The 13973-nt window shown below is 36.9% G+C and overlaps 1 protein-coding gene and 1 pseudogene across 3 annotated transcripts; one reads left to right on the plus strand and one right to left on the minus strand.

The window, feature by feature from the left end:
- The first annotated feature begins 1376 nt into the window (after positions 1-1376).
- LOC147507848 (Tetratricopeptide repeat (TPR)-like superfamily protein) lies at positions 1377-9787 on the plus strand. 2 transcript variants are annotated; one of them, XM_086600510.1, is made up of 6 exons: positions 1377-1801; positions 3543-3629; positions 4339-4518; positions 4629-4715; positions 4841-4912; positions 7569-9787. In XM_086600510.1, the coding sequence occupies exons 1-6, from the start codon at positions 1619-1621 to the stop codon at positions 9522-9524; spliced, it is 2565 nt and encodes an 854-aa protein (XP_086456636.1). In that variant the 5' UTR covers positions 1377-1618; the 3' UTR covers positions 9525-9787. The 2 variants fall into 2 exon arrangements, with proteins under 2 accessions (XP_086456636.1, XP_086456637.1); XM_086600511.1 differs by having other exon boundaries at positions 1485-1801; positions 4342-4518.
- A 2639-nt stretch (positions 9788-12426) lies between these two features.
- LOC147507849 (uncharacterized) lies at positions 12427-13581 on the minus strand (annotated as a pseudogene). Its single transcript, XR_015217815.1, has 2 exons — positions 12769-13581; positions 12427-12628 (listed from the first exon to the last, which is right to left on the minus strand). The product of XR_015217815.1 is annotated as an uncharacterized LOC147507849 (transcript).
- Positions 13582-13973: the final 392 nt, after the last annotated feature.

The raw sequence follows: 13973 nt of genomic DNA on the forward strand, positions 1-13973 counted from the left end.
AGATTCTCTATAGCCCAAATCACCCAACTTCATTGCTCCCCCTCAAAGATTCAAAGAATTTCACCTATTCTCTCCTAACTTAACAACACTCTCAGACTACAAATTAAACTGAACTTCCTTACTGGGATCTCTTCCTAATGTGACAGGAAAAAGTAATCCCCTCAAAGAAATCCAACACAACAATCTCAAGAAAATACTTATCTTCTTGATATTCGATAACACTCCAATTATTATCACCTGATCGGAACAATACCAATTTCCCACTAGAATGTATTGCCATGACTACAAAATCATTGCTGGTTGCTCGAGAAAAAACATGCTTCCTAACACCAAAATGATCCATGGACTGTTTTGCTTTTCGATCCTCACGTTCAGATTTTGCTTTCTCAAGATGATATTCTTTACCTATAACATAAATTTTGAAGTCCAGTGTGTTGAGCATCTTTGGAAAGGAGTTGGGTAGAACTTTAATTGGGCATCCAGAAAGTGGCTCGAGGATCTGAAATACATTGGGCCTTGTTTCTTTCACTTTAATTATCCATCCTTTGGGAGAAGAAGAAGACTGGGTTTCTGGTTGATGAAGAGGTTGTACAACATAGATGGTATGTTCAACAAGAGTGAGCATGCATGAACCAAGACGATTTTCTTGTTGATAATCACAGTAGAAGTCAGGAGGTGTTACCATATTTATGATGTCTTCTTATTCAATTTCAAACGTCAATATGCTATTTGCATAAACCCCTCAATGTTTAAGTAAACAGTCAACGAAAAAGAAGAAGAAGCAGAAGAAGAAGGTCAGGAAGAAGATTAAGTATGAGAATAGAACCTGAGATGGTTGATTTGTGTTGGTAACCTCGCAAGTGCCACCGCCCATAAAAATGAGATGAGATTTGTGTTGATTTCAGATTGAAGGGTCGAGGAGGAGATGATATTTATACGACAGGAATAAAATATGGCCAATATGTAAAATACGAGAGAGAGAGTGCAAGAATTAAATAATGGCAACCTTTGGGGGGTTTTCGCAAAGCTGGTTTTAACGTGTTAATGTGGAGGGCAATGCAACGTCTATTTCATAAGGGTAAAATGGTCAATAGCTAAAAGACCACCAATGTCTGTTACACACAAAATTGACGGAATAGGGGGCAAACTCAAACGATTTTAAAAATAGGGGGTTTAATCAAAACGCTACCAAACTTTGGAGGGTTAAGTCAAAATTCCCCGTACTAATTCCGTAATAATGTAATTAATTTTTGTTCAATAAACTAGTGTAAATGTATGGACTTTCTAGAGTCGATAAATTTTGATCCCACGACTTAGGCCCAAACCCGGTTGAAAGAAGAAAAAATACAAAGCCCACTAAACTGAAGTTAGAAAATGAGAAAAAAATCAGAAGAAATTAAACCCCATCTTCATCTGCAATCTCAAAACTCCAAAAAAGTCGTGCGAAATTATTTTCTTCTTCACTCACTTTCCATTTATACCCCTCTATCAAAACTCAATTCTTAAAAAACCCACTTCAATTTTTTCTTCACTACAATGAAACCCTAACACTCTATTTCAGCAAAATTGGGCGGGTTCATTTTTTTTTTAGGGTTTTACTATTTGAATCGATCTGAATATGGATTTAAGGGATTCGTCAATAGATGGTGTTGAAGAAGATGTTGGTGTTGGCAGTGGTGGAGAGATGTCAGTTACTTCTACACTTGGGAAAGAAGCTTCTTTGTTATTTCAATCTAGAAAGTATTCTGAGTCTCTTGATGTTTTGAATCAGTTGTTGCACAAGAAGAAAGATGATCCAAAGGTCCGTTTTTTTTTTTTTTTTTTTTTTTTTCTTTTTATTGAAATTTTGAAGTAGATTTTATACTGATTTGATTACAAAGCTTGAATGAGTAAATGATTTGGAATATAGAAACTGTTTAGCTTTTTTATAATTCAATAGTCAGTTTTTTAGTGGAATAGGAATTGATTGAAGAAGGGCACAAGGGAACAGTGCATGTGAACTTATTGCTTTATGTAGAAGCCCTGGGTAAAAGAAAAGTGAGTTAAATCTGATTAAGATTGTTTTTAGTCACACTTGGAATGTCGATTGAGTTATTCCAAATGTAGGTTCTAAGTTTATGTACTCAGAATGAGAAGAAGATCGATGCTGGAAAAAATGTTTGAGGATTTTGTAGTTGGAATTACATATTTGATGCTATAATGATGATGGAGCTATGATGAAGATGGGATGGTGGAGTATATCTTTGAGAAAGAATGCCGAATAAAATGCCAGTTTGGCTGTTAATGTGCTAGTCGTATGTTTCGTTTCAAGTGTGTAGGTTTAAAGGGTTCAGATTTTGCAAATTTTGCCTAGCCGACAGATGATTGATTTTGTCCTTTATTTTTAAAAGGGGGGTTGTTAGTACTGTACCTCATTTCGCTTAGGTAAAAGCAGATGACATGTGGAAAAAGCAGGATATGGGGATATTCAGGAAAGTGGCTGGAACTTGGAAGAAGATGACTTTATAGCTGATAAACTGAAATTATATCCTTTCAATCCGCATTTATCTGTACAATTTTTTGTACAAGTTTGATGCTTGGTTGTGGTTTTTTATTTGTAAAATTATCCATGGAAATTAAGCTTGAAAAGAGGAAGTTTGGAGTAGGCTGGTGGGTGGTTTCTCAACTAAATACCTAACAAAAGTGATGTAGAGAATTTTCAAAGCTGGTTTTTAAACCATATTTGATACACAACTTAATTTTTAACCTAACTATAAACAAGGTTGTATTGTTGGCATAATTTGACAAAAAATGATCTATTTGCCAAAAGGTAATGATTGCACAATAATGCTCTTTGTTGGATCAATTAAGTCTTACTGGGATTGAGGTTGAAAGGAGATTTTATCTGCCTAGGCTGGGTGGAAGATTGGAACACCGAACACCATTGTGAATATTATTCCACACATAAAATAAATTCAGGGAAATATCGTACGACAAAGGGTACAAGATATGATTGTGGATTTCGGACATCCTGATTTTACTGACTAAGTTTAAAACAGGCGGGCTGTAATGTATTGTCCACCAGGAAGACAAGATCTGGATCCTTTAATTGGACCCAGTCGTTTATAAAAAAATATGCCCTTTTTTACATTTTAATGAGAATATATTCTTGTTCTTTTATTAATAATATTTATCAATTTTCCTTTTCTTTTTGAGATATTTTCCGGTAGATCTTTGAGACTCTAAGAAAAGACTTGTGCGATCGTAAGGTTCAAGATAGAACCAGATTGGATAGTGTAGGGGGGTTGATTTATATGTGCCTTTTTTTGTTGTTTCCACTTCTTTGTACATCATATTTCCTTGTCGGATTGATTAAATGTATGCTTGATTTGTTATTGACTAAAGTTCAAATGACACCTAGGAGAAAATCCTATAAAGAAAGAGTAACATGAAGGAGATCTTTGTATTCCCTGACTAGGATTATTATGACTGGCTATGCCAGTGCTCAGTTTCTCTTCACTGATCTGTTTGAATTATTTACTTTCCTTATATATTTTCTGCAGGTTCTTCACAATGTGCTTGTTGCGCAATACTTCCGGGATGGTTGTTCTGATCCTAGGATGGTGCTTGAAGTGCTCAATAAAGTGAAGGTATGTTACACACAAAAACATACACAGATGGTCGAAGAACTTCTTGGTGTTAGTACTCTTAACACTGTTAGGGAGATCCTTTTTCGAAACCAGCTTTAGGCCTTTAAATAAAAACCAATGACTTTTTTATAGAGATTAAGAGGAATGCATCTTGTACAGAATAAATGAGGTTTAGAATGCCTATATTATAAAGGAAAACAGGAAAAATCTACTGGCTCAATAAACTATATTTTCATTCACAGAAATAGTGTTACGTCTCATTTTCCATAGCATCCTATATGACTGGTCTGTAATACCAAACAAAAAAAAGGACGAATCCTTTGAGTTACTAAATAGTCTTCGGAACTTAATTTAAACACAGGATTTGTCCCCAAAAATGTTAGATTATTGATCTCTAAGATAGATTTTGGTTGCCATTATTTGGAATACAGCCATCATACTCCTTCATTGACCTCTAAGTGTCCGCCAATACATGAGAGTGACTTAACATAATTTGTTCTTTCATTGGTAGTTTTTATATACTCTCAGTGTCTGGTGATTAGAGACATCTAAAACATTTTACATTTCTCTCAATTGTGGGGACAGATGTTCATCTGTGCTTTAATGATATAAAAAAATAACCGTGGATGCATGTCTGCATCTTAGAACCGTCCACTTGATAGTATTTAATCGATATCACCTTTTTGTGTATGTGTGCATGATGTTTTAGAAGAGGAGTGAAGATCTTGCTCGTGCATCCGGTGAGCAAGTGGAGACACTTAGCAACCATGTGAGTAGTGCGATTTCAGGATCTAAAGGGAGTAGTACTACAGTTAATCAGCTTTCTGCATCAGATACCAGTACTGTGTACATAGATGAATATGACGCCTCTGTTGCAACACTGAACATTGTATGCTCTCCTGACTGAAATTGGTTAATATATGATCAAGGTTTCTCCATTTTTTTAGGAAATTCTTTTTGTTGGTTGAGATATTGATCACTCAAATTGGGACCATGCAGGCAGTTGTCTTATTCCATCTTCAGGAGTATGCAAATGCACTATCAATTTTGGAACAGTTATATCAGAATATTGAACCCATAGACGAGGTATTGACAATTAGAATGGTTTGTGTTTTCCCATTTTGATATGCTTCGCTAATTTTTTCTTTTGTTGTTGTTGTTGTTGTTGTTTTTTTTTTTTTTTTTATTAATTTTTTATTATATGTATGCAGACAATTGCTCTTTACATATGCCTACTGTTGCTGGATGTTGCATTAGCCTCCCATGATGCAAGAAGAGCTGCAGTAAGATATGATGCTTTTTTTCTCCACCTCTTTTTACTTCTTGTTACTTTATATATAAAGTTGTTTGTGTGGTATGAGGGACATATTTATGATAGATGCTTAGAATGATGGCTCTTTTTTTACTTTTTCCTTCTCACCCCCCTCCCACCCTCTTTTATTTTTTTGGGTAATGGCAAAAACAAATAGATTTAAAGATAAATTACTAGATAAATTCAAACTATTGCTACTTCAATATTAGGATGTGAAAACCAAAATATACTAGAGCAATTTAAGAAATGTGGGATGGGACCCTTGTTAGCAATTCGGGATACGGCAAAAATTCGGTACGGGAATAATTTGTGAATTATTCGGTGATTAAAAAAAACGGTACGGTCAAATATTCGGTCAAAAAATTTTCAATACGGCAATTATGCGGTGTTTAATTAATACGCGTTTTAAACGTTTGGTTGCAAAAATTTGGAAGTAAAAAATTCGTGATATTATGTTAGTAAATATTAATGATAGTTTTCATTCTTTACAATATAACAAACATATCTAAACAATTTAGCTACAAAAACATTGAAACCAATTGAATGGTCCACATAGGTACTTTCATTTATTTGTTCTTAGATTGAAATTACCGTTCAAATTTTAAAATACACACACACACACACCACGACATGACAATTTAAATATTGCCCAAAAAGTATAAAAGCAAAGCTTTTAGATTAATTTATCAGTAAAAATGTAAGAGTGAGGGACTTAAAGTAAGAGTGAGGACATAAAATACATAAAAAATAACAAAAACGCAACTGATTTTATTTTTTATTTATTTTTTTTTTTTTTTTTTTTTTTGGCAAAACTTTGTATTATTCGTTTCAAGGCAAAAAATCGCGAATTATTGCGAATCTTTCAAACATTCGGAAGTATTATACGTTTTACCCTTCAAAAATTTGATTCGCCCGCGAATAATTCGGCAAATTGCTAACAAGGATGGGACTAGAGGAGGATGGGGAAGAGGAAGCCGATATCTAAGTGAACTGTTGAGGTGGTACATTGGAGTAGGAATTGGGTTGGGGCATAGTTAGTCGTTACTCTTTTATTAGCAGCTGCTGCAGTTCTTTGTTTCCCCTTTTTTGTTATCTTTTTTCTTTTTGTGTAACCAGGCTATCAGGGTATATTAGGGGTGATGGGGGTGGGGTTGGTCTTGAATACTTAGTTGCCATCTTAGGATTGAAGTGTATATGTAGTCCTCTTTGATTATATTAATACTAAATCTTTTACTTAAAAAGAAAAGGAACTTGGGAGGTTCTGTTTTAGGTCTTGGGTTGGATTCCCACCTTCACTGTGGAAAATAAGGGAATTTAAGGGGAATAAGAACAAAGTTTTTACTATCAAAAAAGGAAAAAAAGAAGCAATTTCCGGAACTTCAGAGCCCAGAATGACTAGGGGAAAAGAATTATAATAGGTCTAGGGCAAGGAGGGGGAAGTAGAGAGTGCATCAGAAAATTCTAGGATCTAGTAGAAAAGCTCCGATTCTTGTCAGGTAATATAGCCATCCTCTTCCAGCATGAGCATACGAGCTATGCGATTTTGAAGTCATATAAAGAATTTTTAAATTGGGAAATTGCGGAGGTGTCTTTTCTATTTAAACCTCTTTCTAAACCTGATGCTCGCCGCCATTCACTCTATTGTCTCTGGATCACCCTTAAGATTTCGTATATGCCTTTCCAGACTGTGTATCCATCTGGTTAGATGGTGGTCCACTAACCCAAACTAGTCGACCTTCTATAATCACCTTTCTCCAAAGGCTCTCTCTCCTTTCTGAAACACCAAACTGTTTACTGAACTTTAACTCTTGCAAACTTTCAAGACGCCATCCTCATGCCTGCGTTGGCATGCACAAACTTCTTAAAAACCACCCAATGATAATGGATGTCAATCAATCCTTGGCACTCGTTGGCATGTGACAACCATGCCTTTGACGTTAAGATTGAGTGGGGTTATTTGGAAGAAAGAAATGAGAGGAATTATAAAGCCTCGGGACATGTCATCAAGTGCATTTTTTTTTTCTTTATGGTTGGTCTTGTGCACAAAGTTGTATGATCTTCAGTTATTGGGGTATCATGGCCCTTTGGGAGCGGTGGTATACCTTTAGGCCTTTGATGCGGACCATATTTTAAAAATAATCTGTGTCAGATATGTATCCACGTTTCCGTGTCGGACACGCCACATGTGATATACCTCAATTTTTGTTATTTCGCCGTGTCAGACACTCTGTATACGTGTCTGATACGGACACATGTATCCGTGTCAATGTAACTTAGCTTTGATGGGAGTAGTTCCTCCGTGGTTCTTTGGTAGCAGTCGTATACCTGTAGGCATTTGATGGGATGAGTTGCTCCCTCGTGTATTTTTGAGGTGGTTGTTATTATGTGAGGAGCTCCCTTACATGCAGCGTCCTGTCGGCATGCACATATCTTTTTGTGCTATAAAGATGATCAAATAGAGCCATATTCTGGAATTGTCCTTTCTGCTGCTTGTGAAGATGTTTATTGTGATGTAAATGCCCAGTAACATTTTTGGACAACATATTATTCCTTGTTTTTACATATAATAATATTACTTGTCAATTTGTTCTTGGATCATAAATTGGCTGCTATTCTTTGTTCTTCAGCATGTACTTCAGTACCTGGAAAAGTCTTTTGGTGTTTGTTATGGCGAAAATGGAAACACTGCACAACTTCATCATTCTCACCAGCCGGTAAAAACTTCCCCTATACCAAGCAATTCATCTACTCTGGACGTATCTACTCCAGATTCTTCTCAAAATGCACCAGAAGACTCTTTGGTGAGAACATTATCAGACGAGGCTCTTGATTATGAATTGTTTCCAACGCTGGAAATTGGTGGGGCAAGCTTGGTAAAGACTCCTGGCCTTGCATCCACAAATGATCTATTGAAAACAGCATTGAACCAGTCCTTTTCTGCTCTTGATTTGAAGTTGAAAGTGCAACTCTACAAGGTCAGGCTTCTGAATCTCACAAGGAATGTACTGGCGGCAAAGCGTGAATTAAAACTAGCTATGAATATTCCTCGCAGTGGAGATTCTTCCCTTGCGTTGTTTCTGAAATCCCAGCTTGAGTATGCTCGAGGTAGTCACCGTAAAGCAATAAAGCTCCTGATGAACTCAAGAAATCGAACTGAATCAGGGATGCTTAGTATGTTCAATAACGATCTTGGATGCATATATCATCAACTCAAAAAGCACCACACAGCAGCTTTATTCTTTTCGAAGGCGCTAAAAATTAGCTCAGAGCTTCGATCTGAGAAACCTCGAAAGCTTTCGACTTTCTCACAGGACAAATCTCCCATCATTGTGTACAATTGTGGGTTGCAGTACTTGATTTGTGGGAGACCAATAATTGCTGCTCGATGCTTTCAAAAGGCTGGTTTGCTTTTCTACAACCGGCCACTTCTTTGGTTACGTATTGCTGAATGTTGTTTGTTGGCACTAGAAAAAGGGTTTTTGGAACTCACCAGTGTTCCTTGTAAAGAAGTTAGAGCTCATGTTGTTGGTAAGGGGAAATGGAGGCAATTAGTTTTGGAAGATGGGGAGTCAAGAATTGGGCATTCTGATACAACTAAAAACAGTGACGGTTTACTGGATGGTGATGACCAACAGAAGCTTTCTATTCCCTTTGCACGTCAATGTCTACTCAATGCTTTGCATATCTTGAGCAGCTATGAACGTAAGTCTTTGAAGGTTGGAGAGGATGAGTCAAGTTCCCTGAAAGAGGACGAGTCAAGCTCCCTTAAAGAGGATGAGTCAAGCCATATGTCCTTGGAAGACTCAAATCACAGAAACATGTCAGTAGGGGATTCAAAGGCATCTAACATGACATTGGAATGTTCTCAGGCTAGTGTGAATGGGGATGCAAAAGATGCCAAGGGAGTAGCAAGCTTGAATGCAACCATAGCGAGTTCGGTCTCCGTGTATGATGATATTTGCAGAACAGAGAATCTCATGATTAAGCAAGCTGCGCTGGCTGATTTAGCCTACGTAGAGTTGACTTTGGAAAACCCATTGAAAGCACTATCAGCTGCGAAGAGTCTTTTGGAACTTCAAGATTGTTCTAGATTATATATCTTTTTAGGTCATATGTATGCAGCTGAGGCCCTATGCTGCCTGAACCGGCCAAAGGAAGCTGCAGAGTATTTGTCAAACTACATTTTTGATGGGATCAGTGCTGATTTTCCATATAGTGAAGAAGACAGGGAGAAGTGGACTGGTGAAAAGGTTGTTGATGAACGGACCAGTGGTGATTCTGTTGCTGTCATGAGTGAGCCCGTGGAAGACTATCAAGGTACTGTACTTCTCAAACCAGCAGAGGCACGGGGGATTGTTTTTGTTAATCTTGCTGCCTCCTTCGGGATGCAAGGTGATCTTGAGCAGGCTAAAACATATGCAACCAAAGCACTTTCTCTTATGCCCATCAATCGAAGAGCCATTCTCAGTGCAGTTTATGTGGATCTCTTGCTTGGAAACTCACAAGATGCTCTCACCAAATTGAAACGGTGCAGCCGTATCCGATTCCTTAATAGTGCTGTAACATTTGACAACTCTTCTTGATGATTTCCTTAGGCTTTGACTGATTAAGTGTCAGCCCACCATGAGCGAGTTAGCGGGTAGATCAGGATATTTTTAAAAATCTGTAACATATGTTCGTTGAGTCATAGAATAAGCATTTTTTTTCGTTTTTATAATTAGAGTGGGTGGCATTGCACTATTGTTTTGATTAGCGTGGATGACCACCTTTGATATTCAATATGTAGTTCTAATTGAGTTACATTGTTGAGTGGCTTAATATATACAACCGTCAAGTGAGAGGAAAATGATTTTAAGCCATTCTCCAAAGAAGGTATGCAAAAATTCATTGTTTCAGGAAATTGGAAAGGTCTATCACCAGTTGCTGTTTCATGTTCTGGTTTGTGGTTTGTGGTTTGTGGAGTAATAATGTGAAGAAGCAAAAGCAGTTAATGTCCTTGAAGTTGCATTTTGCTTAGTCATGCTGTCTTTCTGATTGTTGCCTTTTGCTGAGTTTTTGTTAAGGGAAAGCTTTCGCCACTGTAAGAAAGTCGAAAGCCAGAATTTGGTAATTTTATTCACGATTCTGATGATGCACCCAGCAGCATGTGTAGGTCCAATGTCGTTCACTGTTCTGATTTTTTGTGGCTAACCTAGAAGAGAAACAAAACAAGGATAAAAACTAATCGAGTCGCTAACCCATTTCCAGTTGTCACTTGAATAAATAACAAATATACTGACAAGGCTTCTGCCCGTCAAAATTTTTGGAAGCTGTACTAGCAGTGTATAATTTTCTGCAAAAAAATGTACAACTGTCCCCAACAACAAAAAAAACAAGAAGACAAATTCTTGGCTCGCCATAGGGCAATAATTCTACGTTTAGCCAGACGAATCAACTTTTTCACCGGATTGCAGGTCACTTGCTATAATTGGATATAGTATTGAGAGGGTTCTAGGAACATATTTTATATTAATATATAAACAAATTCAAAATAGTTAGGGCATTTATAAATTTTAAATTAGGCTAATTTTTTTGTAGATATAATTTCCTACCTATTTTAAACATTGCCACAAACAATAAAAAAATTAAAAAATTCAAAATTTGTCAAATGTAGTTAACAATTTATAAAATTTGGCTAATTGTAAACCGTTCATTTTCACCATTTTGGATATTATATTTGGAAAGTTTAATTTTTTTTGATTATTTGTAACAATGTTTAGAATAGTTAAGAAATCATATCTACAAAAAAAAAAAAAAGCCTAATCCAAAACTTATAAATGCCATAACGATTTTGAGTTTGTTTACGTGTTAAAATAAGATATGTCTCATAGTATATAAGTAGAAGTAACATTCCCACAATTTCATCTAATCATTGGGTTTCAATGGTTTTAACTCGATGGTTCCTTGTGGTTTGTTTGTATATATATTTATCTTTCTTGCTATTCCACCTTTGAATGTCATGATAAAATTCAAATTGCAGCCACAAGACTAATTTCCTGGCCGGTGTAAGGAGAACTAATGCTGTATATTTGGTTCTGTCTACAAACATATATCTTTACAAGTTTTCAATAATATTTCTTCAAAACTTTGTTTCTCATGTTAATTGTGTATGCGTTGGAACTTTTGCAGTACTCTTGAATTTCTTACTCTAATTCTCATGTAAAAAGACTAAAAACACAGTATACTATATACACACCGTACATGAGTTCAAAAATACAAGTACCCCATGAAGTGACAGCACACGTTATTGTGGGAGAAGGGACAAATAGAATCCATGTGCCACAGTTTATATGTCCATTGAGTCACTGTCATTGCCCATGTCTTTTCCCATCCATTATTTTATCTGCATTCTTCTTTTGGCAATACATGCAGAGATCGATGAAGCTGTGAAGTATGTTGGGACTCCTTGTAGCTATATTCCCCTTCCTCAAATGAGTGTGATTTTCTATCTATCCAATAGCACTTCAAACATTTGTAAATTATAGTATCCCTAGTGAAAATTTCTGGTTTCATTCATCAACTTCATATTCTGTAACAACTAACAAGTCATTTTAGAAGGAACATCAAACATTTTTTCAGCCCTCTTCATCGGAGCAGACGAGCAGTCCATGTCACATTGATGCACATGAACACACATTTAGGTGTATTGTGCATCCAAGATGGCATGGACGATGGATGGGCGAACTTTATCACTTCATCTGGATAAGTAGGCGACCTGGCTGGCTTCTATGTGTGGCTCTCCATTGGATGCTTATATCCTCAAATTAGCTAGGTTATTCTTTCTGTCCATTTGAATAGTCGAGGTTTGCACAGGAAGACATGAAGTCGAGAACTAGAAGGTCTCAATCAACCTCTTTATCTCTCTCTCTCTCAACATTGGATTGATATGCTCCTGCTGAAAAATGCTCAAGAACCTCACCAGGATTCTAGCTAGAATAATAAGTTATCAACCTTTGCGGAGAAAAGCAATGTGTACCTACGTTGTTTTTTTTGTGAATCATTCCCGCCCCTACAGAATCTAAAATTTCTATATATGTATTTCTTTCTCACTTTTATTTATTTCTTTGATTGTTTTGGAAGAAAAGGTAGAATGGGCGCGTGATTATCTGACAAACATTTTTTCATATATAACCTATTTATAGAGAAATGCATATCCCACCATTGTTTTATCCCGAGGATTGAAGACCCTAACTCTACATACTTCAGATTTGATTCTTAAAATGCATTGAAGGGACATGCACAGTAGTGCTCCCATTCTGGAAGATCTCTGATCACTTGTAATTGTCCTGTTACCCCACTCTTTTGCTTAATACAAGTTACCTTTAGCAAAAAAAGAAAGAAATGCATATTCCTTTTTATTTAATTAGGAATCCATGACAGAGTTAATTAACCAAGAATCTGAAAAATGTAAAAAAAAACTGAATAGATTGAATAGAACCTCAAAGGTAATGCAAAAGGTGAAATCATTCTTGCTAGAATTACAAAATACAGAAGGAACAACAATGACACAAAAATAAATGTGTACAATGAAGATAAAGCCACACACATCATAAAAAATGAAGATAAATAAAGAAGAAATTAAACATGGATAGTGCTAGACATCCTTTCATGTCCATTTCATCCATGCATCCACCATCATTCTAGTGACCTGCAGCCACAAACGCCAATATAACCAATGAACATATATATAAACAACGAACTCAAAAATCAAATGAACTATCTTACTCTGTAACTTCTAAAATAAAATGAAATCTAAGAAAATTTGAGTTAGGGTTTAAGACACTTAACTTAGATCTTAAATGGAACAAGTGTAACCAGGAGGAGGTGTCTTCCCACAAGTGAGAAGAAGCTGAAGTGCAATCGGGACGTAAAGATTGAGGTTAAGTTGCTTGATCTTAAGAGTAGTGCACAAGCAAAGCCGCAGCTTCCGTCTCAACAAGCCCTTGAAGTATTGGACAACATTCATTCACTGCAGGATCTCCAAGACCAATATGAACCAATCCACCGAGAAGATCAACACAGGCACCTAGCTTGAGTGTATCAATAGGACATTTTGCTTTTGGGGGAGATGGGCTTGGGGGAGATGGGCATGGCTTTGTTTTTGGTGTTCCGGGCACTGGTGGAAGTGTTGTCACAGGAGGGAGTACAGGGGGAAGTTTAACCACGGGAGGGACGGTTACTGGTGGAAGTGTTACTGGAGGAAGTGTTACTGGTGGAAGTGTTATGGGTGGTTTTACGACAGGCGGTAGAGTCACTGGAGGAAGTGTTACGGGTGGTTTTACGACAGGTGGTAGAGTCACTGGAGGAAGTGTTACGGGTGGTTTTATGACAGGCGGTAGAGTCACTGGAGGAAGTGTTATGGGTGGTTTCACGACTGGAGGCTTGACTTTTGGAGGCTTAACAGCGGGAGCTTTGGGAGGGGGCTTTGAGCAGAAGCCACAACCAAGAATGGGAGTGACTGAGGAGAGAAAGAGCATGGAAATGAAGAGGAGAGCTGAAATCTTGGAGGAATCCATGGTTATGGACTCTCTTCTGGAATGCCTTGGGAAACTTAATTGAATGTTAGGACTCTGGATTGGATGTACGTTTTAGTAGACATGCATGTCTTTATAGAGACTGTAGAAACACATCATGTGAACAAAGTGAGGCTGGAAAGGCAGCAGCCAAATTTTGCTAGTTGGCAAATAGTTCAGGAGCACAAATAAATCCAATTTTACTTCTATTATTGTTTATATAAGTTTAACCAATTTTTATATCAAGTTATCGACATTGTCTAGGACCTAGGTTATATATACTGATATTATCTTGGTCTTTTCCCGACATTTCTCTGTGTCGAATTGCAATCAACCATGCCGCAACCTTTGCATGCATCAATCCCAAAGATAATCAAATTGACCAAGGATGATGAATTGATGATGTAGTAATTAAGGAATAAATTATCTGGATCTACGAAGATATATGGTCGGATGTACGATCTAGTGGCTACTGCAAAT

Source organism: Coptis chinensis, chromosome 3 (assembly GCF_015680905.1).
Source record: "Coptis chinensis isolate HL-2020 chromosome 3, ASM1568090v1, whole genome shotgun sequence".
In the NCBI taxonomy this organism is placed as follows: domain Eukaryota; kingdom Viridiplantae; phylum Streptophyta; class Magnoliopsida; order Ranunculales; family Ranunculaceae; genus Coptis; species Coptis chinensis.

Excerpts from the sequence above, each read along its gene's own strand:
- LOC147507848 (XM_086600510.1), top strand. The coding sequence starts at position 1,619 with ATGGATTTAAGGGATTCGTCAATAGATGGTGTTGAAGAAGATGTTGGT. Across the intron at positions 1,802-3,542 it reads AGAAGAAAGATGATCCAAAG|GTTCTTCACAATGTGCTTGT; the intron begins GTCCGTTTTTTT and ends TATTTTCTGCAG. Across the intron at positions 4,519-4,628 it reads CTGTTGCAACACTGAACATT|GCAGTTGTCTTATTCCATCT; the intron begins GTATGCTCTCCT and ends GGGACCATGCAG.